Genomic DNA, 25,391 nt, shown 5'->3' on the forward strand with positions numbered 1-25,391 from the left:
ACAGTGACCAGGATGGAACCAGGCGATGTCGCGAAGCAATCAGGTGATGTCATGAAGCTTGTCTCTGCAGCCACGTGGACCAGGAGGTGTCGACGACGACCAGGAGCTGGATACGGACTGTCCCACGAAGGCTCTCGCTGTCGGCGGTGTCTGCTTCCGGATTGGAGTCAACAAGCCTTGGCAAAGTCAACCCACGCAGGAATCTAAGATGGCTTCTTGATCAGACCAGCAAGGTCTGATGGACTTCTCCTTTTCAGGGAAGCAAGGGCCAGCCTGGAGCAACCAGGCCAGCGGTGTAGATTCGAAGGTTCGTCGTCACAGAGGCCACTAGCCAACGGGCAAGCGACCAGACAGACGCGTCGAGCAGGAAAATGCAGAAGGGCCCCACGCAGAACTCGTGGAGTGTGGAGGCCTGATCTTCGGTGCAGTTGATGCTCGGAGCTGGGGCTTCTTAATCCCCAATGCATAACTTAGAGGGTGCCTCTGAAGCTGCACAAGTAGCAAGGAGCAGGCTTTTCAAGATGGCCGGTCCCACGTCTCTCGTCGCCTCCACGGGTCTCAGCTTTGCACGGACTGTGGATCGGGGTCAGAGAAGTCTGGAAGTCTGGCTCTTGTCGGACTCTGTGCTCGGGTTCCGGCGGGAGCGTCGACAAAGTAAACCGCAGATTGCTGGATGGTGCCTGTAGGTACAGGGTGGTCACTCCTTGACCACAAGGATGATTCTTCAGTCTTCTATCTCCAAGTAGAACGTCGTAAGGTCCAGAGTTTCGATTCAAGTTTCAGTTCAGGATAAATCTAGTCTCTTGACTCAGCTCCTACCTTTATACCAATCAAAGGGGCTGGATTACCTGCTAGGTCCCTCCTATGGGTGGGACCAGGGAAGGGGGTGGTTACACCCCTTTCCCTTTGTCCAGTTTCGCGCCAGAGCTGGGGCTGGAGTGCCCCAGCACCGGTTTGAACCGGACTATGCATGGGACACCTTGTGTGCCCCAGGCAGTGCCTCATTTCATTCAGCCCTCCCTGCCCCAATACACTATGGCCTGTCTGGGGTGGTGCTAGCACCTCCCAAGAAAGGAAACCTATTGTCCAAGCCTCCCTCGCTGGAAGGACTCCCAGCAGCAGGAGGTCAGACTTATGTCTGTGGCAGCAGCATCCATTTTGTGATGCTGAGGCTCTGGTTAACTTTAACCGGGATTAGTAGGAACAACATGTCTTCTCCCTCTAGAAGGGTGGAATGCTACCCCCGCCGCCAGAACTGGTGAGGGGGTAGTATTCCAAAGCGTATGACACCTTACATGACATGTTTTGATAAAGCCAAACCAAAGTTAGCATTCAACCGCGAGGATTATAATGCACTTAAGAGTATATGGTATGGCTATATCATAGAACAGCTATAAGGACATGGTTCCGAAAGCTGCAGACAGGCTCAGTTCATGCTAGAGCCTCATCTCACATAAAACCAAGCACTCTGCCTTCAGGATTGTTAAGGCCTGACATAGGAGTGACTTATAGGCATATATGTGTCTATATATAAGGGTAGGTATAGGAATACTATACCTAAGCAAGGGGTGATTACACGACCTTGCCCCCGCTGAGTGATCAGCCAGTTGTGTCAATGTGAATGGCCAACCAGTGGTGGCATAATACATGCTGCAGCCCCTGGTAGGCCTTGGATGCACCTATGCCCTGGGTGTCTAAGGTACACTATACAGGGGCTCATAAGGTGACCCAATGTCCTATTGGAGATGTACCAAAAGTACATGGAGTCCATTTTACAGTGAGAGCAGATAGCCTGGGGCCCTGATTAGCAGGATCCCAGGCAACTAAGTCGAAAACCAGCTAAACACCAGGCAAACAATCTGGGGTAACCATAGTCAGGTATCCACCTTCCTACAAGTCAGTCGTCCAGATATGGAAAAATTTGGAGACCTTGTTGCCTTAAATGTGCTGCAATTGGCGCCATACATTTTGTGAAAACCCTTGGGGCAGATTTTAGGCCGAAGGGCAAAACTTTAAACTGGTAATGGCGCCCGCCACCATGAGCCGTAGATATTGTTTGTGTTTTTTATGATATGGGATATGGAAATATGCATCCAAGAGGTCCAAGGAAACCATGTAATCTCCCCTGCGAAGTAAAAGGAGAATTTCCTGTAAGGACAGCATGCGGAACAAGATTTTCTGTATGCATTTGTTAGGATCTCTGAGGTACATTACCTGCCTCCATTTGGTAGATTGCTTTTTCTTTATTAGAAAAAAGTGAGAATAGAATCCTGTTCCTTGTTGTTCTGGAGGAACTTCTTCTATTGCCCCTTTCATAAGGAGAGTTAAAATTTCCGTTTTGAGGGCTGATAGGTGATTTTGATTTCTGTAAATAGGTGGACGATTCGGAGGTTTTTGTGAGAATTCTAGGGTGTGACCTTGTGTTATTATATCTAACACCAATTTGTCTGATGTTATTGATTGCCAATAATTTAGAAATTGAGAGAGGTAATGGAACTATTTGAGATGAGATGGGGCCGGTGGCGCCTGAAGACTGTCGCTGTCTTCGACCCGAATCTTGCACCTTTCCTCTTGCAGCAGATTTTCTCCTTCCTTGTTGTTGAAATGAAGTGTTAGAGGACCGATACTGCTGAGTGTTGGAGAACTGACGGTATCCTTGTTGATGATACGGCTGGTACCTGTTCGACTGAAAAGAGGAGCGCTGATGGAATTTCCCTCTCGATCCTCTGCCACGAAAAGATTGGAAGCGGCCTTGCTGTAAAGACCCAGAGCTCTAGCTGTATCAGGGTCTGCTTTTATTCCCTGAAGCGCCTCATCAATATGCTTCCCGAACAGACTCTCTCCATCCAAAGGCATGTCTATGATTTTTGATTGGACCTCAGGTCTAAAAGATGTTGCCTTTAGCCATCCCTGCTTACGAAGAGCCACTGCTCAAGCCATTTGACGAAATCCTACAGACACAATGTCCATCGCTACATCAATGGACTCAGACGCTGCTCTGGCTCCATCTTGCAGAATTGTATTTGCTTCCTCTTTCTTATCCTCTGGGAGATGGGACAGTATTGGTGCGATGTCCGACCACATCTGCCTATTGAATCTACTAATAAGCGCCAGTGCATTTGCTGCTTTAATAGCCGCTGCCGCCATAACAGCAAAGCGTTTTCCTGTACTGTCCATTCTTTTACCTTCTTTGTCAGGAGGCGACAAACAAACAGTCACAGGATTTTTGGAGCGTCTTTGCGCCGCTTGTGTAACAACAGACTCAGGACGAGGATGTCCAATTAGGCATGCTGGAGCTGTTTCAGGAGCACCATATTTTTTTATAAATTTTCGGAATCGATGCTGGGAATGATGCTGGGTTCTTCATTAATTTTATTCCTTCATCCCAAATATGTTGGATTATCGGGATAGCTCTTACTGACTTTCGAGATGACTCTTTGAAATCATAGAGAAAACATTCACTTTCTTTAATAGGCATTGTAAGTTCAAATCTTATTGCAGCTTTTTTATTCAGGACATGAAAACTGGCTATATCCTCTGGGGGAGAACTTGCTTGAGGTAACAGTGACAAAGGAGAAGTTGGAACGATGTATTGGTCCCATTCATCCCCAACTATGTCATCATGGGGAATCTCTCCTTCTTCTGCTTGATCCTCATGATCACTTTTAATTAAGTCATCCCGAATAGTTATTACTTTCGGAGTGTCTATCCGTTGTACTGGAGGAGGAGACTGAACCACTGGTGTTTCCGTCACAGGCTGAGGAATATTTGTAGGAGCTGAGGTTGTAGCATTATCCTCCGGGAACCGGCGATAATAACTGTCTATCATGTGCCTCAAGTCAGAAATCAAAGATAAAGGTACTGACATAGACTCTTCTTGAACACTGGGACTCACTTCCTCCTCTTCATAATTATAAGCCTGATGAAATGACTCATAACATTTAGGACCTTTAACTGGATCCTTAAAAGAGAATTGTTCTTGTACCTCCTGGAAGTCTTCATCTTGTGATTCTTTTTTTTTTTTAAACAGATTTTATTCGTCCGCACAAATATAAATGCATAGCCCCGAGCTCCGGAGTCTATTGCACACAGCAATGAAGCATGTATAACATCGTCAGACACTTTCATGAGATGCAAACCCCCCACACCCCACCCCCCCCCCAGGTTGCGCTGCTACCGCACACTAGATCGCTAAAAAACAATAATATAAATAGTAAATACACGCCAGTTCCATCAGAGCACTACCAACGTGCTCCAGCAACCCCCTGCAATTAAATTGTCAGAAGGGAATCACTCTCCGGTGGGGGGTCCAAGTCCAGCCCCCGGTAATAAGCCCACTTTTTCCAAATATCATCTTCTGATTCTTGACTTTTAATATGTAGTTGAGAGGGGCTATAGGCAGCTCCATAAGACCCCTCATCTTCAGATTCTTGGCAATCCAGAATAGTGGATGGAAGAAGCGTAGATATTTTAGGAGTAGAAAACTCTGCTTTCTTGCTCGTCGCTGGGGTAAATCTCTTCATAGATATGAATGTTGAAGTCATCATCGTCGGAGATTTAACAACTGTCATCGCCGACGACTTGCTTGTCTTCGACGGGATAGTCGTCAACGAAGATTTTGACGTCGACGAGGGTCTAACACTCACCATCGACGGAGTTGTCATCGTAATCGCTGTCGACAACGCAGTTGTCGTCGACGAGATAGTCGTTGGGGTCTTCGACACCTTCGTCGGCGATCTGACTGGAATTTCTTTAGTTTTCGACGGCGGCAATGACAACAGAGTTTTTGTTTTCTAAGGTAGACTTGTGAGGCGTTTGTGGAAGAGAAGAAGAAGTTTCACCTTCTTTGGTTTTTCCTGATTTTGTCTCTTTTGATCTCCTTTCTCCTTTCTCCTCAGCTGACTCTCTCTTGTGTTTTCTAGAGGAATGGCCGTTAGCATCTCCATCAGACTCAGAGTCTGTTTACTTCTTTTGAAGCCATAGTAATAGGCGTGCTTCTCTGGCCTTAAGTGTCTTAGCAGAGAAGGTACGACATTGTTTGCAGTCCTTTGGAACATGCTTGGAGTACAAGCAGTACAAGCATTCCTTATGTGGATCTTTAGAAAACAATCTGGATTTGCTACAGGATCAGCAAGATCTGAAAAGTCTCTTTTTAGAGCCTTCAGATATCTTCAAGTAAGTAAAATGGAAAAAAAGGCCAAAAGTTCAGCAGAGAATAAACTGAGCTCAGCTCAGGGAGAGTCCTTCTCACACAAAGGCGGTTAGAAATCTGAGGTTTGGTGGCTCTGCTGGGGATGGCGTATCTTAGGGCTGGCAGCTGATTGGCTGTGGTTTGGACAACATAATGAGGAGGAGAGGTTACCTATATATGCTACTCTATGTTTCCAGGCAGTTTTTTCTTCTACTGCTATGGTTATTCTATTTACCGGGAGACTCCCACCATGACGAAAGGGAAGATACAAGCATGTGAATCTATGAAAGATTGAATACTGGAGAAGAGCTTAGTTTGTACGGGGGCACCATCAGATCATGAAGGTACGTATTTAAACAACCTAATGTTGATTTTTCTGAAGAAAAGCTTTGGGAAAGAGGTGTGCAGAAATATTCCCCTCTCCCTCAGTCAAAGTGTTAATCGCTTGCCACTTACCTGTATGAAAGGGGAAGCAGGGTGTTGCCTGTGGGTGGTAAAACTATTATTTTCTGCTAAACGTCTGGCTTTATTCAATCCATCAGGATTGATGCATGATGATACTAGACTAGTCACCATATACCGATTGGTATGTCACGTCAGCGGAGGCATTTATTATCCAATTTGAAATTAGTATGCACTTGTTATACAAATGAAACCTTGCCTTTTACTCTTAGGGAGGTTTCTGGTGCATTTATGTTCTATTTCCCTAGAGAATGGTCCTACATTCCTAGTTACGCAGTGGAACACATTGTCTTCAGTTATGAGGCTTTCTTTGACGGGGGGACTGAGCAAGGCGTGAAGGCCAAAAAAAGATTCTTGCTAAGCCCTCTCAAAAACGACTGCAGATCAGGTCTGATTTCAAACAGAATGTTGAGCATTTTCCTTTCCTTTACGGACCTTCTCAAATGTTAGTAAGTCATCAGCACTTGATATTCTTGATGGAGTTCTTGTTAGCAATGTAGGTGAATACTTTTCCAATGATGATAAGCATACTCTTTACCATCACATGGTTGATCATTTTCAAGAGGTTGCCAGTGTTGGTGGACACCTATTCAGAGTAAGAAAACTCTTCTTCACTTGATGAGGGTGAAGAGCAGTTATCACCTGCACCAGGACTATCCCCATTGTCAGAATGATAACATGCTCATGTTCTGGCAACAGCTGTCTTCGAGGGTGTAGGCAAAATACACTCTTCCCAATAGAAAGCATTTGAGAAGAATAGGAGAATAAGTCCAGTTTGACCTCTATTTCTTTAGGGACGTGACCTTAACATTGAGGAGATCAACATAATTTGATGGCAAATCCCATGATGAAACATCTCAGCTTGCAGCAGGAGAAAGTTTTCTTCATCCTTAATACCTCGATAATACTTCAATGCTGTCAATGCGGCTTAACGCTCTGATGTAAAGTTAACAGAAGATGGAGGGTTTTTTAAATCGGTTCTTTGCTCCATTCTGTGCAGGGTTTATAATGGTCTGTAAAAGTACTAAAGAGGAGGCAGCAGCTGACCTAAGTTTCAACCTTGTCTGAGAAGTACCTGCAGCAGACTCTGCATAGGTTCCTGAAGGTTCCTCACTTCTGTGTTTAATACCTTCCCAATCTTTCAATATCTTCCTAGACAATTTATTGTAGTATTTTGGGAATCCCAGTACAGTCTGAATGTCTTGAAGGAATAGAAAACACATTGCATGTGTTTTCTCTTCTGATGTTTTGTCACATGATAGGCACTTCACAAACAATGACGGAAAGTTTCAATTCTATTAAGGACTCGGAGGCGAGGATTATCCTCTTTCTTCGCTGCTTGCAGCCAGGTAAGTGCTTCTTTTTTCGCTCTAAAACTTGTTGGATTGTTTCACTGTGGGCGTTTTTTGGCCTTAATATTCATTGTTCCCATTGAATTTGTGCGTTACGCTACACTTGTGTGCTTAATGCTGTGAATTTTCGTCACCATTTGATTGGCGCTCAGGCGCGCATTTTTCCCTCAGTGTATCAAGAGTGTTTTGGGAGATTGCAGAGTCGCTTGACAGTATTCATTTGTGAGCGTGTTTACCGCTACTTGGTCCGCTTGCCCGGCCGTGGGAGCCTTCACTCTCCCCAACAGCTGTTGATTGTGTGGTGCGGACTTGCGGCGGCTCCTACCGCTGCCAGAGGGCGCCAGTGTGCGTCCTCTCGTTCAGCAGACGTCTCCGGCCTTCCGTGCATTGCTGCAACGGAAACGCGTGCCGATCGGAGCCCTTGTCTGCCAGTATACCCTTCTTTGGTCTGTTTCCTGCTTTTAAGCAGCACTTGTATCATTGTATGCCCCGTGAACGCTCGCATATATTTAGCGAGTCTGTACCTGCCGTTAGGCAGTGTTTTGACTAGCGGTGGTTCCCGCCCACCTATGCCACGCTCTCTACAGAGTCTGTATTGGGACACGTCATTTAGGCAGGCTGCCCTTTGTCTGTTTTTCATGTGGGTCTGGAGATACAGGCTTGTATCCCACTGTCATTGGACTCGCAATTCTGTTCTATTTTATTAAACTAATCTGCATATTAAACTTGCCTTTTAACTCACCTGCTGGGTACCAATGCTCTGTGCCTGCAGCGGTATGGTTACCAACAAGTTTTCCATGCAGGCTTTGCTAGGGGCTATAGGGGGTTGGCTATTTTAGTGCATCGCAGAATCCCCTATGTCCACTCAAATCAATGGGTTGATACGCAGGGACGGTACTTGTTTATTAAGGGCTTGGTCGGGGAGGAGTCTTTGGTGTTGGGATGTGTGTATGCCCCGCCCTCTCTGCAATGGTCGCTGGTTAAGAAGTTGTTTGCTGTATGGGCCGATATCCCAGACGCGTTAGCGGTAGTGGGAGGGGATTGGAAAGATGTTCTGGATGCGCTCAGAGATAGGTATAGTCCCGGGGGCGGCCCGGTTGTGGGTCAAAGCACCAAATTGAACGACATGACTAGGGGCTTAGATTGGGTGGACACATGGTGGCATTTGCATGGCAACGGGCGGGAATACACATTTCTCTCCGCTGTCCACAAATCCTTTTCCAGACTGGACTATATATTTGTTCCTAGAGAAGCGGTTGGGAGGGTGGAGTAGGCAGACGTACTACCACGTGGGCTCTTGGACCATTCCCCCATCTCGGTTGATCTCCGTTTGGGCAGGGGGCGGCAGCCGTTTCGCTGGCGCCTCTCAGTGTGGCACATGCAGCAGGAGGACTACCAGAAACGTATGGGTGAGGCAATTGCTGAGTACCTAGTCGAGAACGTGGGGTCCGTCGCCAGTGCCGGGACGATTTGGGAAGCCCTAAAGCCCACGTTACGGGGGTAGATATAGCTTGGTGTGCTGCTGCCCGGAAGAGGCGCAGGGCGGAATTGGTACGAGCCGAGGCTAAGATTGAGGCGCTGGAGTGTCGGGGCCGCGCCGAGGGTGAGGGCCAAGCGGTGGGGCAGCTACTCCTGGCGCAGCAGTCCTGCGCCTCTCTTCTGATAGATGAGGTGCGGCAGATATGGCTCACGACGTGCAGCAGGATATATCAGTGGGGGGACAAATCAGGTACGATGTTGCACCGGCTGTGTCAGGGCGCCTTCCAGGTGCAGACCTTGCCAGGGATACTTGACAGAGCGGGTGCCTGGATTACGGACCCGAAGGAGCTGGCAGAGAGCTTCGCTGCATATTATGCAGATCTGTATGCCCCGAAAGAATGCCTACATGAGGATGAGGTGGACAAGTTTATTGCCGATCTGCCGCCTGGTGCGGTGTCTGATGAGGTACGAGAGCACCTAGAGCTATCGCTGACGGATGAGGAGCTGGGTACGGCCCTGGGTGAGCTCAACCCGGGGAAGGCTCCCGGACCAAATGGGTTCCCTAGTGAATTTTTCAAGAAATATCACCTACAGCTGGGTTCGCACTATAGAGCGGCGTTGGAAGAGGCCCGGGAACAGGGTAGCCTCCCCCCGGATTGGAGACATGCTGAAGTGGTGGTGTTCCACAAGCCGGGCCGGCCCCCGGAGCACCACGCTTCCAATCTCTCTCTTGAATGTGGAGGCAATAGTTTTGGCCAAAGCGTTAGCAAACCGGCTTGTACCTCATATCTCAGCGCTTGTCCACTCGGATCAGGCCGGCTTTATGCCTCAGAGGGCGACCAGACAACATCCGGCGAGCGCATGTGGCTTTGGCGGCGGTTCGGAGTACGGGGAGCAGGCTGCGCTTCTCCTAGCGGATATGGACAGGGCATCCGATTCGCTGAGCTGGGTCTATCTGGTCGCGCTCCTGCCCTGTCTTAATCTTGGGCCCTGCTTCCTATCCTATTTGCAGCTTCTGTACTCGGACCCGACAGCTTCGGTTCGAGTGGCAGGGGCTATCTCTTCCAGATTTCTCATCGGGCGTGGTACCCGGCAGGGCTGCCCTCTCTCGCCATACCTCTTCGCCATGGCTATGGAGCCGCTGGCGGCGTGGGTGCGCATTGATGCGCAATTACGAGGGTTTGAGTGGGCGCAGGGACCGACCTACAGGACCGCGCTGTATGCGGACGATGTCCTGTTCTTCCTTACAGATCTCAATAGGTCGGGGCCGCGCCTCCTGCAAATTATGCAAATATTCGTAGAAACGTCGGGGCTGTATATGAACCCTCGCAAGTCCACCCTATGGGTGTTGGGGGAGCGTTCAGGAGTGGGGGATTGGGCATCTACACTCCAAGTGGCAGTGGGGGACGTTAAATATTTGGGGGTGTTTCTGTCTGAGGTACCCAGAGTCTCCTGGGAGCGGAATTTAGCGCCGGTATGGGACCGGGTCCGGGCGGATCTCAGGACATGGTCCCGTATGCCACTGACGATTTATTGCAGGTCGCCATTTTTAAAATAGTGGTTCTCCCATGGCTGTTATACCAACTGCAAAACCACCCATACCCCATCCCACCCAAATGGTTTTGGCAGGTAAACTCTGTACTGGGGCAGTTTCTCTGGGAAGGGGGCGCTGTGCGTGTGGCGCTGCGCACCTGCTTTTTATCCACATATTGTGGTGGATTGGCGACTTCCGACATTCTCTCCTACTATCAGGTCTCCCACCTCCTAGTCTTGAACGAGTGGTGGTATGGAGACAGGGGGGACCCGGCGTACGCTCTGGAGCACTACCTTATGGGCTCTCATACGCTGCACACTATTCTATATATGGCACAGTTACGGAAAGTACTGCCACCGGCCACGCAGGTGGTGTTTCAAATTTGGAGGCAGGCTCTGCGCCGTATGGGATGGTGGAACACCCTGACTGGTGAAACCCCCCTGTGGCACAATGGGCGGCTACCTGGACTCTCGATGCTACAGGGCTTCCGGGGATGGGACAGCATTGGCATCTCAACCTTAGGGGATGTATTATCAGGTACGACGCTAAAGTCCTATCAGGATCTTTGCAAGGAATTTAGTATGCCACACTGTCAAGTTTTTTAGATTCCTTCAGTTCCGCCATGCACTGGCCCCCAGCTTAGAGGGTCTGGAGTCCCTCCCTGAGTTCAGCCCTCTGGAAGCGAATGTGTTCATGGGAGATTTGGAGACGAAGAAGGTATCACGCATATACCAGTCACTAGTCACACATTGTTCCCCCCACACTGCAGAAGCTCCGGGAGACTTGGGAGGTGGACGTGGGAGAATTGGAGGAAGAAGATTGGAGGGAGGCACTGGCAGCATCCTGGGGTGCGGCCATAGCGATGCGCCTACGTCTCATCCAATTTAAGTACTTACATAGAGTTTACTTCACTAGGATGCGGCTATGGCGGGCGGGAATGATTGCATCTCCGGACTGTCTTCGATGTGGCGGGGAGGAGGGGACGTTTATACATACGGCATGGAGTTGTGGTTCCCTTGATCGGTTCTGGAGGGGTGTGCTGGCCTGTTTGTCTGAGGTCTTGGGGTGGGAGCTCCCTCGTATGCCGCAGTATGTCTTACTGCATGTGATGGAAGGGGTGGGTGGCAAAGTCTACAAGAGGCATTTGCTGCTGCTGGGCCTCACATTGGCAAAAAGGGACGTGGCCAGAGCGTGGAGGGATCCGTGGGCCCCTTCTGTGGCGGCATGGAAAAAAGGGTTAGATCTTTGTATGAGTTGGAGCATCCGATTTTTGTAGCCCGAGGATGCCCACGAAAGCATTATAGAATCCGGAAACGCTGGGCTGAGTTTAGGGGCCTGTGGCTTGAGCCTCCGGTGGAACGGGAAGACCTCCCGGAGGTGTGATGAAGGGGCCATGATAGCGGGTATACATGTGCAGTTATTTGGGTGTGCTATGTGTAGGAGACTTGCGACAGAATTAGTGCGACTAGGGGGCGGTAAAGGGGCGGGGGGGAGGGCTTGCCCAGTGTTGCTTTGTTTATATTAGCTGGTTTTGTTTATAAAAAGAAAAGTCGATTGCATTTCAGTAGGTGTCGTATTTCTGTCCTGCAGATGTCTCTGGTGTGCAGAGCCCTGCGAAATGTGTGTAGTCGGTCAATAAAGTCTGTTTTCCAAAAAAAAAACTTGCATTTATCCGGCTGGATACTGGCATAAATGCACAAGTTACTAACTTGTGTAACGATATATCTGTAAGAGACATTAGTTAGTGATAGACTCCTTACCTTAGATTATCCCCAGGTGTCAGACTGGATCCGGAAAGTTTTTCTGCTTAACAGTACCTCTGCGCACCAATAGGTGGTGTCCTGCGGCTCCGCATCCGTCACTGGCGTCGTAGGTGCCGAGATGACGTCACGGAGAGTACTTAGGCACCACCCATGCGCGCTGACGTCAGTTCTGTACACAACTATTCCGCGCCGAAATGCAGAGCCATGCAAGATACTGACAATTGGTGCATATAACTAGGGCCCTAAAGGGGATGACCTTAACCCTAGTAATCAGTTCGCAGAACGGGGAGGATGGGTGGGCCAGTAAGGAATCTATCACTAACTAATGTCTCTTACAGATATATCATTACACAACTTAGTAACATCTGAAAGAGACACGTTAGTGATGGATTCCTTACCTTAGAATAGATTCCCCAGCAATACCAACCTCGGTGGTGGTTCTGCGAACAGGATCACGCCAGAAAGTCACGGAGCACAGAACGGCCAAAAAAGCCGTCCCTACGGACCTGACTGTCAAGGCAGTAGTGCTTGGTAAATGTGTGCAATGAGGCCCACGTAGTTGCCTGGCAAATATCCTACAAGGGGATACCGTGTCCCAAGGCAGCCGTGGCCGAATGGGCATGCAGCCCGACAGGAGGCTCCTTCTTGGCCAAGGAGTAACATACTTTAATGCACAGAACGACCCAATGGGAGATGGTCCGTTTGTGCACGGCCCGACCTTTTTTGGCGCCCACGTAGCCAACAAAGAGCTGATCATCCACCCGGAACTGCTGTGTACACTGCAGATAGAATGCGGATGTTTTGAGTCCAGGCGGTGGAGCTTCTCCTCTTCCCGTGAAGGATGCGGAGGCAGAAAGAAGGTGGGCAAAGTGATGGTCTGCCCGATGTGGAAGGGCGTGACAACCTTAGGCAAGAAAGAAGGACTGGTCCTCAGAACCACCTTGTCCGGATGAACAGAAAGGAAAGGAGGTTTGGATGAAAGAGCCTGGAGCTCACGCACTCTTCTGGCGGAGGTGATAGCTACCAGGAAAGCCGTCTTGAGAGTAAGAAGACGTAAAGGACAGTTATGAAGGGGCTCAAAGGGAGCACGCATCAGAAAAGTCAAGACAAGATTCAAGTCCCACTGAGGCATTATGAAGGGCACAGGTGGAAACGTATGCATAATGCCTTTAAGGAAACGGTTAACAACCGGGGACTTAAAAAGAGAAGGCTGATCTGGAAGCCGTAGAAAGGCAGAGATGGCCGAAAGATAACCTTTGATAGTGCCCAGAGCAGAGAGCTGCTTGGCCAAAGTGAGAAGGAACAGAATAACCTCCGAAAGAGGGGCAGAAAGGGGATCCACTGCCTTTGCAGTGCACCATGGCACAAATCTGTTCCACCTACAGGCGTATACCGTTTTGGTTGAGGGACACCTGACTGCCAGAATGACATCACAGACTTCGGGAGGAAGATCGAAAGGTGTCAACTGTCGCCGCTCAATCTCCAAGCATGGAGGTGTAGGCTGAACAGGTTCGGGTGGAGGACCGTCCCCTGCTCCTGCGACAGAAGATCCTCCCGAAGAGGCAGACGGATCGGGGGATCGATGCTCATACTGAGTAGCTCGGGATACCAAACTTTCCGAGCCCAGTCCGTAGCCACAAGAATCACTTGAGCCCGGTCGCGCCTGATCTTCTTCAGCACTCTGGGGAGAAATGATACAGGCGGAAAGGCGTACAACAGACCTCAGCTCCACTAGTGACAAAAAGCATCTCCGAGGGAGTGCCGCCTTGGAAATTCCAACGTGCAGAACTGATGACATTGCGCATTCTCTTCGGTGGCGAATAGATCTAACCAAGGCTCTCCCCACTGCTGAAAGAGACCTTGAGCCACGTCCAAGTTCAGGCGCCATTCGTGATCCATCATGCACAAGCGGCTGAGTTAGTCCGCCCTGGCGTTCAGAGAACCTGCCAGGTGTTGAACCACCAAAGTAATGCCGTGACGTTCCAGCCATGTCCAGAGGCGCAGAGCCTCCTGACATAGGGTCCACGACCCCACCCCGCCCTGTTTGTTGCAATACCACATGGCGGTGGTGTTGTCTGTGAACACTTGTACTAAACTTCCCCGGACAGAGGGAAGGAATGCTTTCAGTGCAAGACGGATCGCCCGTAGCTCCAGAAGGTTGATATGGAGCCGGGACTTCGCCGGAGACCAGAGGCCTCTGATATCCGCCTCTCCCATGTGGCCTCCCCAACCCAGGAGGGATGCATCTGTCACCACTGTGTGCTCCGGTTGGGGAAGGGAGAGGGATCTGCCACTGACCCAATCGTGATTCGTGAGCCACCACTGCAACCCTCGTGCAGCGCCCTCCGAGATCTGGACCTGATCGGACAGGTTGCCCTGATGCTGTGCCCACTGGAACTTCAGGTCTCACTGCAGAGCCCGCATATGCCACCTTGCATGTGTCACCAGCAGGATGCAGGAGGCCATCAGGCCCAGAAGCCGGAGGGTCATCCTGACTGAAATCCGGGATAAAGGCTGAAAGAGTGGAATCATAGCCTGAATATCCCGGACTCGCTGCTCGGGAGGATAAACCCGAAACAGCGTAGAATCAGAACTGCTAAGATGAAAGGGAGCTTCTGAGTAGGGCTCAGGTGCGACTTCGGCACACTGCTGGAGTACCCAAGCAAATGCAGGAGGTCGGCCGTAGTCTGGTGGTGAGTGACAACTGCCTGGAGCGAGCCCGCCTGTCCACAGCTAGTCGTCGAGGTAGGGGAAGACTGACACCCCCAACCTGCGCAGATGAGCTGCGACCACCGCCATCACCTTCGTGAACACCTGAGAGGCACTGGTAAGGCCAAAGGGGAGCACGGCAAACTGAAAATGCTCCTGGCCTACCGTGAATCGCAGGTAGCGCCGGTGCGACGGCAGGACGGGGATGTGAAAATAAGCGTCCTGCAAGTCTAACGCCACCATCCAGTCTCCAGGGTCCAGGGCAGCTAGGACCTGAGCCAGAGTCCGCATCTTGAACTTCTCCTTCCGGAGGAAGCGATTTATGTCCCGGAGGTCCAAGATAGGTCGCAGGCCCCCCTTGTCCTTCTTGGGGACCAGAAGTAGTGGGAATACCAACCACTCCCTACTTCCTGACCGGGAACGCACTCAATGGCCCCCTTGGCCAGGAGGGCCGTGACTTACTGACGGAGAAGAGCCAAAAGATCCCCCGACAGCCGGTGGGATCGAGGTGGCATGGCTGGAAGGGGGGACAGAAAGGGGAGCGAGTAACCGTGACAGATTATCTGCAGCACACACTTGTCCGAGGTAATGTCGCACCAGTGGTGGAGGTGGTGTTGTACTCTGCCACCCACCGGCGTGGGGTGCTCCCTGAAGCTCGGATTAGGAAGGCTTAGAGGTGGAAGCAGCGGGGGTGGAGGTGGACTGACCCGCTCACTGGTTACCAGACCCACCCCTGCAGAAGCCACAGCTGCGGCCACGCTGAGGCTGGTTCTGCACAGGCTTAATAGAGGAGCGTGCTTGGGTGTTCTTACCCTGGCCACGAAAGGAACGAAACCCAGACGTGGCAGGGTTCTTCGTGGAAAGACCCAAAGACTTGGCCATGTCCCGCAAGTCTTTAAATCGCTCCAGGGCATTGTCAGGCTTGTCGCCAAAGAGGCGGGAACCATCAAAGGGCATGTCCATGAGCGAGCTCTGGACATCGGCCGAAAACCCGGTAGAGCGCAACCAGGCATGGCGCCGCAACGCCACAGTCGTGGAAATCGCCCTGCCTAATGAATCAGCAGTGTCCAGACCACACCTGAAGGCAAACTTTGCCGCATCCTTGCCCTCCGCAATCGTTCGGGAAAGGACAGCCTGGACCTCTTCGGAACACTGAGGCAAGACCTCGGCTAACGAATCCCACACTGCGTGTGAGTAACGGCCCAACAAGCAGGCGGTGTTAACCGACTGCAATTCCAAGTTGGCAGAGGAGAACAACCTCTTGCCACATTGATCCTGACGCTTAGAGTCCTTATCCGGTGGGGCCGTGGAAAAGGCACTCTGCGTCGTCGAGGCCTGAATGACCAGGCTCTCAGGCGTGGGGTGGTTGGTCAAGAAGGCAGGTTCACCAGGCGCCGGGCGATGACGCCTAGCAACATTCTTATTTACCGGCGCCCCCGAGACCTGCCGCAACCAAGTGGCCAAGAGGACTTCGGTAAGGGCCTCATTGAAAGGGAGCAGCGGTTCCGTCGACGTAGACGCCATCTGGAGCACCTCCGTAAGGAGGTTGGTTTTAAGGTCCACTGTATGGAGGTCGCGATGGAGAGCCTCCGCAGCCCGACATAATACCATAGTGTAGGAATCGCCCTCCTCCATAGTAGGCGGAGGAGAGGCAAACCCCTGGTCAGAAGACACATCAAGTTCTCCCGCATCTTGAAGGTCATCTACCCAATCCTGCTCTGAGTCACATTGCCGTGTTGGGGGTTCTTGGAGCCGTCCCAGTCCTCGTCTGGCTCCGGAGTAGAAGGAGCAGGCCGCGGCGGCAGGGCCAGAGCCACAGAGGGTCAGCGGCACCGGAGCGGCGCTGGTAACGGCACCAGCCGGGGCCGCACTGGAGCCGCATCCCAATGTGGATCCCAGGCCAGAACAAAATGGTCTGGGAACCGGGGCAGGGGTGGGATAAACGGCACCCAGTGCGGCACCTTTGGCGCACTGGGTGTGGTCCATGGCAGCAAGAAACTCTTGCATCTGTTTGGGAGTCGCCGACGGACCCGGGTAAGCGGGTAGGCCGCGGGACTCCCAGGTTCCGGAGGAGCCGCAGGGGCGGAGTCCCTGTCCCCTTCGCCCGCCTCCGAGGAGCAATGGGGGGGATGTCGGAGAGCGAACACGCTTTTCTTTTTTATGGCGTCGCTTACCAGAATCTGAAGGTGAAGACTTAGAGCCCGAGGGGGGACGGTTCCGGTCCCGCGAACGGCCTCTAGACCCAGAGCGGCGGTGAGAGGGGTGCCGGGCCTCCAGCAACTTCCGGCGCCGCTCCCGCAAGGCCTTCGGGCCATGGCTCAACAGTATTGACAGTCCCGGGAGTCATGGTCGCTCTCCAGGCAGTAGAGGCAGACATCATGGGGTCCGCCACAGACATATTACGGCGGCGCGACCCACAAGACTTAAAGCCGGGCATCCCTACGGGCACCAGGAGACAAGATAAGGAGACAAAAAGTCTCAAAAAGTAGTAAAAAAATGACCGAGGTACGTACTCAATCTGGATCTGCCCTTATTGCGTGGAAAAAGAAAGAACTGACGTCAGCACGCATGGGTGGCACCGAAGTACTCTCCGTGACGTTATCTCGGCGCCTACGATGCCAGTGACAGACGCAGAGCCGCAGGACGCCACCTACTGGCGCGCAAAGGTACTGCTAAGCATAAAAACTTTCTGGATCCAGTCTGACGCCTGGGGATATTCTAAGGGAAGGAATCTATCACTAACGTGTCTCTTTCAGATATAGCACTGACTGGGTCTATATTTATTTTATACACATTCTTGATTTTCCCAGGGAGCAAGGTCTATTATAAAAAGCCCTTTGGTTATACTGCACCAGGGCTGACAGTCCCAGGGTTCTGCCCAGTTTTAACACGAGCACTGACACCCAGCCCCCTTTAGTTGAGGTTACCCCCTCTGTCAGTTACCCACTTACCTGTGTGGCGCTTCATCTTCCATGCTAATGGAAGTGTATCAGGATGAGCCCTCCCAGGATGATCAGTGGGAGGAGGATCCCCTCACTTCCCTGCAGTGGCATGAGGGTGTTTACGACGCTCTGGACGATTGCATATATAAGGCGGTAGAGCAGGCCATGACGCCTTAGAGGACCGCCTGTCTCGCCGCATTGAGCAGGCTTGCGAAAAGATAGCCAGGGTGTCCCAAGCCCCTCCTGCTCCTTCGCCCGCCGCCGGAGGAGCCCCAGCTGATTCACAGTCCCCGCCTGCTAAGCGCCCTAGGGACTCCGGGGTGGACTTGGACGCTTTCAGCCTCCTCAAGCAGGCGTTCTTAGCAACCAAAACGGCCCCAGGAGATAACGCGACAGGCGATGCGGATAACAAGGCTGGTCCACCCCGTCCCTGGTGCCCGGCCCTTACGGACCCCGCTTTGGCTCGCAGAATCTCTGCTCGGACATGCTTGACCCTGACGACATTCTTCATCCCCGGTCATCTGACTAGGTCCCCTCCTAAAAAGTGGCCCAGTACGTTGCCAGCAGTATCTGCCGGCCGTTAGAGGCTACAACCAGAAACTGTCTAAGGGCAGAGTGTCCCCGGCCTTCACTGGAGGGGAAAGAGGCGGCTACCCCAAAGATAGATCCACGCATGGCCACTTTTCTTCAAAAATTTGTTAAGGGCCCCAAGAGGGGGATTGCCAGATTCTGGTGTGCTTGCCAGGACAAGCTTCTCGATGTCCTAGGCCCAGCTACAAAAATATTGGACATGGCTGAGGATGCCAAACAGTCCGGGTCCCTTATCTCTCCTGAGAATCTGTCAGCATGGGCCCAGTGTGTGGTAGTCTTCCTGGGGAACGGAAAGGCGCAGGAGCTTACTCATTAAGGTTGACCCCAAGCTTGGGGTCTTGGCTGACTTCAGGGAGCCCTTTATTAAAGAGTTGGGCAGATTTGTTAATACATTTACGTCCTTAGACAGGGCCCAATCTTCCATCCGCAAGGTCTTCCGTCCTTGGGTTTTCCGGGGGGCCGGACGAGGCAGGGGCCGCTCGTCCGGCCGTCCTAATCAGGGCAGGGGGCAAGGCTCCAGAAACGGACACTATCAGAACCAAGCCAGATTCAGCAACTTTTACCCGACCAGGGGACGTCGAAGAAAAAACTGAAGCGGTGGAGCCTCCGACACTTCCGGTGAGTGTTCTCCCTTCTAAAAGTGGGGGCCGTCTGGCGCATTTTTTCCAGGCCTGGACTTCTGTCACAGGGGACGCCTGGATTCTGCAAACTGTCCAGGGGTTTCACATAGAATTTCACGGAGAGCCCTCGCAACTGCGCCCTCTATCCTTCTCGGCCTCAGACACTGAGCTGGTCGACCAAGAGGTTTCCTCTCTATTAGACAAATGGGCGATCGTGGAGTCCCTCCCGCATCCCAGGGGTTTCCTCAGCAACCTCTTTTTAGTGGACAAAGCGGAAGGAACCCAGCGTCCGGTCATAAACCTGCTAGAGTTCAATGGGTGGCTAGTATACCGCCACTTCAAGATGGAGGGGATCCATCTTCTGCGCGACCTCCTCAGGCCCAACGACTGGATGGCGCGCCTCGATCTGAAGGATGCCTACCTTACGATCCCCATTTTTCCCCCTCATAGGCAATTCCTGCAGTTCCCCTGGCTGGACAAGGTGTACGAGTTCACCACTCTCTCTTTCGGCCTGTCTTCTGCACCCTGGTGCTTCACCAAGATCCTTCGACCAGTGATCGAACGGCTGCGAGCATCCGGTATGCGTTTGATTGTGTACCTTGACAACATCCTGTTGATGGCTCAGTGTCCCCGAGCCTTATCGCAGCTTCAGACAGCGGTCAACCACCTTCAGAGCCTGGGCTTCGTGGTCAACGAGGAAAAGTCCACCCTTGTGCGGGCTTAGAAGGTGGGGTTTTTAGGGTTCGAAATCGACTCAGTGGAGTCCACCCTCAGCCTTCCATCTCAGAAACTGCCAAAGATCCATCACGAGATCAGGAGAGCACTTGCGCAATCCCATCTGTCTCTCCGGCAACTTGCCCGGATCGTGGGGCTCCTCTCGGCCCCCATCCAGGTGATCTTTCCAGGCCCTCTGCATTACAGGGCCCTCCAGCACCTCAAAGCCCGCCATCTTTGCAGGAGTCTATACTACTCTCAGAAGGTAACCCTCTCCGCCGACGCCAGAGGGGAGCTCCAGTGGTGGCTTGCCACTATGTAGGCTTGGAATGGGCGAGCGATATCGGTTCTGCGCCCGATCTTGTTCTCGAATCCGACGCGAGCAAATCCGGCTGGGGTGCACGGTGTGGAGAGTTGGCTACCGGAGGTGTGTGGTCTCCCGAGGAGCAGCAGCTGCACATAAATTGTTTGGAGCACCTAGCGGGCTCTTTCATGATCAAGTGCTGGACCAAGGATTCAGTCCGATCCTGTGTTCTCCTCAAGATGGACAACATTTCAGCCGTCCTGTACATCAATCATCTTGGGGGCACACGTTCACGAGCTCTGTCGGACCTGGCAGCGAACTTCTGGCACTACTGTCTGGACCATCATGTCTCGGTGTCTGCGGAGTATCTTCCGGGCCAGGACAACCAAGTGGCGGATTTCCACTTGTACCATTTTCACGGCGTGAACCTGTGGAAACTTCATTCGGGAGTCTTCGCGGACCTTCAGAGCATCTGGGGCCCGTTCTCGGTGGACCTTTTCGCTTCCCGCTTGGACTTCCAGATTTCCTGGTTCTTCAGCTGGAGACAGGATCCTATGGCGACTGCCACGGATGCGTTCCTGCAGGATTGGAGAGCAGAAACAGGGTATGCCCTTCCCCCGCTCGCAATGTTAACGAGGGTCTCGGCCTAGGTTTGTCACCAGAGAGCAGACGTAGTGTTGATATCGCCAATCTGGAGATCTCAAGTCTGGTTTCCGGTTCTTCTGGAACTTTCTTGGGATTCTCCAATCCCACTCTGCGATTTCATACTCTCCTGCTCAGTTCCAACGGGGTTCCCCACCCGCTCATCGCTCCAAGGCGCTGATGGCGTGGCGGATTACAGGGGACGATGGGCGGCTGGGACATTCGTGTCCAAGCCTGGGTTGACGGTACAATCAAGCGGTACCGCTCCACATGGAGACGATGGGTTCGCTGGTGTATGCGACGGGGTTTCGATCCCGTGGCAGCATATGTGACGCCTATACTGAATTTCTTGGCTGCCTTGGCAGAGGAAGGTTTGGCTTATAGAACCATTAATACATTCCGGTCCGCCATTCATGCCGGCCATTCCATGGTGGAGGGCTCCCCGGTGGGTGACCATCCCTTAGTTTGTCGCCTCCTTCGGGGCATCCGCCTCTCTTTGCCTCCTGAACCTCGCTACTCACAACTGTGGGATGTTAATCAGGTTCTCAGTTTGTTTTTGTTGGGGCAGCCAAACCGATTCCTGTCCAGAAAGGAGTTATCTGCCAAATTGGCTATGCTCCTCGGCCTTATATCCTGCCGGTGTGTTTCAGATGTTCGAGCCCTGGATGTTTCGGGGAGGATCTTTTCTCCCTCCGGGTTAAGTTCACGGTCCGGAGGCGGACAAAGTGCGGGACAACCTCTATATATCGTACCCTGCCTTCCCGGACTCCCCTAAGCTGTGTGTCGTAGCCTGCTTTAAGGCTTATGAGGAAATGTCGGAGGAGTTCCATCCCCCAGGTGAGCGGCAGTTGCTTATCGCTCTCAAGAAACCTCACAAGGCGGTCTCGTCCCCCACGATCGCCCGTTGGGTTCGTTGGGTGATGCAGGAGGCCGGTATTGATCTGCGGGCTTTTGGTGCCCACTCTGCCAGAGGAGCCATGGCCTCCAAAGCGTTTGCCCTGGAAGCTCGTCTGGAAGACATTCTCAGCGCAGCAGACTGGTCTTCCGACTCCACCTTTAAGCAGTTTTATTTTAAACCAGTGCTGGATATGGCGCACTTGGTGGTGAGCAAGCTTTAAACAAGCATAATCCTCGCCTCCAGTCCTGACATAGAATGAAAAATTTCCTAGCTAACGTAACGGAAAGTTTCAATTCCGTTAAGGACTCGGAGGCGAGGATTATCCCACCCAGGGTACCTGTTTCGTGGTTACCTTTCCCGCCCTCGTAATGGGGTAAGTAACTGGTTTCCTGTTTTGTGTTTCTGTGATATGCTCATTGCGTATGTGTTGTGATCTTCACTCCCTGGCAGGATTAAACCTTAGCCACTGCTGTCGCTTACATTGTGCTTTGCTCCCGCAGACGATGCCAGCAAACAAGACTCGTGAGGATTTCGGGCTGGCTGTCTTAGAGCGACTAAAGAGGAAGACTGAAGAGGGACAGAGGACTACATACTCCAAGGAGCCCTGTGATTGGTGCATTGGAAGAGGACTATCTATCCATGGACACTCTATTGTTTTTTGAGTATTATTATTCCCTTTGGTTCATGGGAATAGTGGTTTGTTTAACTTTGAATGGCTGCTATTCAATAAAGTGAATAGAATTACAATGAATTTGCCTGAATCAACCTAAGGTAATGCAAATTTAAGGAAAAATAGAACGAGAAGAATCGTTCAGCATCCAAACTGCACAGGGTAAAGAAAAAAATACTACTGCCTTTTATCTGAACTGTGCCCTCAGAAACAGGGAGGGCGGACAATGCAGTTTTTATCTTTGAAATCGTAGGCTAATCACCTGCTCACTTTCTTTGATTTTTCCTTTTATAAAAAAATGCTTTGTGAAGTTTGAAGACTCATGAATCTACAAGGTCAGTTCAATAGTTTCAGTGGCTACATTCTTGATAAAAATATAAGCCCTCTTTTTAGATGTGTATGTATTTTAAAAGAAACAATAGCACAGCTATTTGGTGTTGTGACAATGAGTAAAGATCCCATGGTGGAGAACCTTCAAGCTACATGATTAGGACAACTTAGCATTTTGAGAAATTTGAGAAAGTGTTTGTAATTTGACAGTATTCACAACCCACTTAAGTTATGGTCTTCCATGGGATAGGGAACTGTAATAACCACTCATCCATCCCGTGGGGGGATTATCCACTACCCTGCTAGAGACAAACATCTTAAGGCAGTCTTTCCATCTGTATCTTGCTTGTTGTTGTATGCTTTTACGGTGTTCCGGTCAGTAAATGGCTAAAATCCTGCACTTTTCAGAACAGCACATTATGCTGCAGGTGGCATGAACAATGTCAAAACAATGTCTTGCTCTGAATCTTAAAATTCTCGAAATGAAAATATTCTCGAAATGAAAATATATAACAACTTTTTTGTAAGGTACATACCCTTATTTTAACATCTTTTGGTGCTAGCTTCTTCACTTCACTCAAAAGTCGATCGCCAAAACCTATAATTAAAGTACAGAAAATGTAAAAAAAAAATTGCATTACAATAACCAGACAATTATTTTTGAGGTGAGTGTTCTGTGATGAATTAGCAACATCCAGAATTCAAAAATCAAATATTTTTAAAGATATTATATTTGCCAACTGGATGAAATACCCAGTGAAACAGAAAAAAAATATGAGACAATAATGCCATACATCTTACTTAAGTACACAAAAAAGTGATGGGTGGAATGTTTGAATTAATGTCAGCCACTAGTAATTACTCAGGCCGCATCCCAGTCCATAGTTACATTGCCGACAATGCCACCTCAGTATCGACCCAACCATATGCAAATCAGTCTTGACCCTGCTCCACTGAGAACAGTCTAGCCTGAACTACCAATTCAGGTTGTCCCTGAACCGAAACACAAGCAACTCAGGACCGGTTTCACTCTAGTTAGGGCTCATCAACCGGGTACAGCTTGGTTCCAATAACACAGTGAGCACAGGGTTGCTTGTGTTCTGGTTCAGGGAGGACCTGGCCTGGCAGATGAGGCTGAACTTCTCACATTGGAGCAGGGTCAATCATTGGGTCCAAAATGAGGTGGCATGTGGTGCAAAATAACAATGGACTGGGATGCGCCCCAAGTAATTATCAGTGGCTGAGATTAATTCAAGAATTTCATCCAACACTTTTTTGTATACTTAAGTACATTTCTATTCAGAGCATCTACATCAATGTTCAGTTCTAATAAAAATGAAACCTTTGAATAGAGTTGAGCCTCCTGATAGAACAATGTTCGAGAACAATGTTCGCCTGAGATCCATGTCCGATTTTTGAATTGCGAATACCAGCACTTCATGAATTCCCTCACACTCTTCTCCAATCATGTCTGGTCTGAAAAGCAACTCTGGTGCTCTGAAGCGTGCTGGGCCAATCTGCAGAGTGAAAGGGTCGATTAGATATATGCCTCACACTTAGTTTCAAAATGCTTTATTATTTTGTGCTAGGTCTACAGATACTTATCAAGCTTTAGCAAAACTAAATTAGCAGATCTTTACAGCTGTGTAATACATACTTAAATTTAAAAAATGTTAAATGACCAACAACATTTTAAATACAGTTTATAATGGAATATGTTTAACACATGTGGGCAGGGACTAAAGAGACAAACCAGGGCATTTTTCAATGAAATGCATAAACCATTAAACTAAACAAATGATCAGTCAGTAAGACCAAAAAGGTAAATGCTTAACTAAAATTTATGTAAAACACACTCACAAACAAAGAAGCCTAGGCAGCCATACCAGTTCCAAACGAGAGTAGGCAACACAGGAAAACTGTAAAGATACCTAAGCCAAAGCACTAGCTCTAGACAGGAAATGAGAAATGCTTTTAATCTTTTCGCGGAGTTTAGATAGCCAGTTGAAAGGCAGTTAGAAAACATAATTTTCTTTAAATTTTATATTAGAGGTGATAGCAGAGGAGGAGTAGAAACACTATTATATACATCAAACATATTTCACGCAGAGAAAATGAGTTTCATCCTTTGGATTTCCGGTGTTCCCTCTTGACATTCTTCTTGTATAATTTTTTTTTTGTCAAATCTGTTTTATTGTCATTTTTAGGTTACTTTACATATTACAGTGGGGGCATCCTCAATGCAAGCACGGTGGTATAGGCATATCAGTCATACAAGCACGAGCACAAGATATTCTGCTTTGTTTACAGTGTTCAGGGCGTGCAACAAGGAAGACATGGAACATTCGCCCAAAATTGGCTAAGCCATGAAGCTCTTGTCCGAATGCGTACTCCGGGACTGTTCATGAGAACCAGCACGCTGGATTCTCACCCAACCGCGTGATTCAGGGAAAACCCTCCGGCTTGGGCGTACAAACAGATTATGTGTTTCATGAAACAGAAGAGAAAACTTTAACTACAGTGGCAAAACCATATTCATACTTCAACCCTCCTTCCACCCCCCCCCCTCTCTCTCCCCCCTTCCCTCCCGGGCCCCCAAACCCCCAATCCTCACGCCCAGAGCATGCACACACCCTCGGGCCGCGACTGCACCTGCGTGATTGCCTTAATGTCTCGCTGGAGCAGGAACTATACATAACAAATTAACTCGGCAGGAGAACGACCTGTGGTATGCTCCCATCCTTATGTGCTTCCCCTGACCCCTCCGTGCCACCCGTGTCTCCCTCCCCATCCAGCTGCTGCAGTGTAGTAAGCATGTGCTCCCAGCGTTCTGCTATGGGCTCCTTCCGGAGCCCCAGCGTTTCCCCCCTACGTATGGCGTCCACTCTGCCCGGGCCAACGCCTGGAGGGAGGAAGTCCACGCCCGTACGCATGGCGGGTCACGCGCATTCCACCTCCTCGTGAGGAGGCGCTTCACCACCACGAGCCCCAGATCCAGGAAACGGGACGACACCCTGGCTTTGGGGGTCCTCCTGAAATGGTGTAAAATATACTCGGGCCAGTCAAAGGGTATGGTGGGGTTTGTGCATCTTCTTAGCAGCTCGCTAATGGCATTCCACTAAGTGCCCAACCCAGGACAACTCCACAGTCTGTGCAGGAATCCCGCCCCCAGCTCATTGCACCTGGGGCA

The 25,391-nt window shown here is 50.5% G+C and overlaps 1 protein-coding gene across 1 annotated transcript in view; it reads right to left on the reverse strand.

The window, feature by feature from the left end:
- ACTR1A (actin related protein 1A) overlaps positions 1–25,391 on the reverse strand; it is a 262,729-nt gene that overhangs the window by 108,654 nt on the left and 128,684 nt on the right. Inside the window, exons 8-9 of the mRNA XM_078643654.1 lie at positions 23,544–23,718; positions 22,738–22,799 (exon numbers count right to left, since the gene is read on the reverse strand). Coding sequence (XP_078499780.1) covers positions 22,738–22,799; positions 23,544–23,718 — 237 coding nt within the window. The remainder of the gene's footprint in view (positions 1–22,737; positions 22,800–23,543; positions 23,719–25,391) is intronic.

The sequence above is a fragment of the Lissotriton helveticus genome, chromosome 5_1 (assembly GCF_964261635.1).
Source record: "Lissotriton helveticus chromosome 5_1, aLisHel1.1, whole genome shotgun sequence".
In the NCBI taxonomy this organism is placed as follows: domain Eukaryota; kingdom Metazoa; phylum Chordata; class Amphibia; order Caudata; family Salamandridae; genus Lissotriton; species Lissotriton helveticus.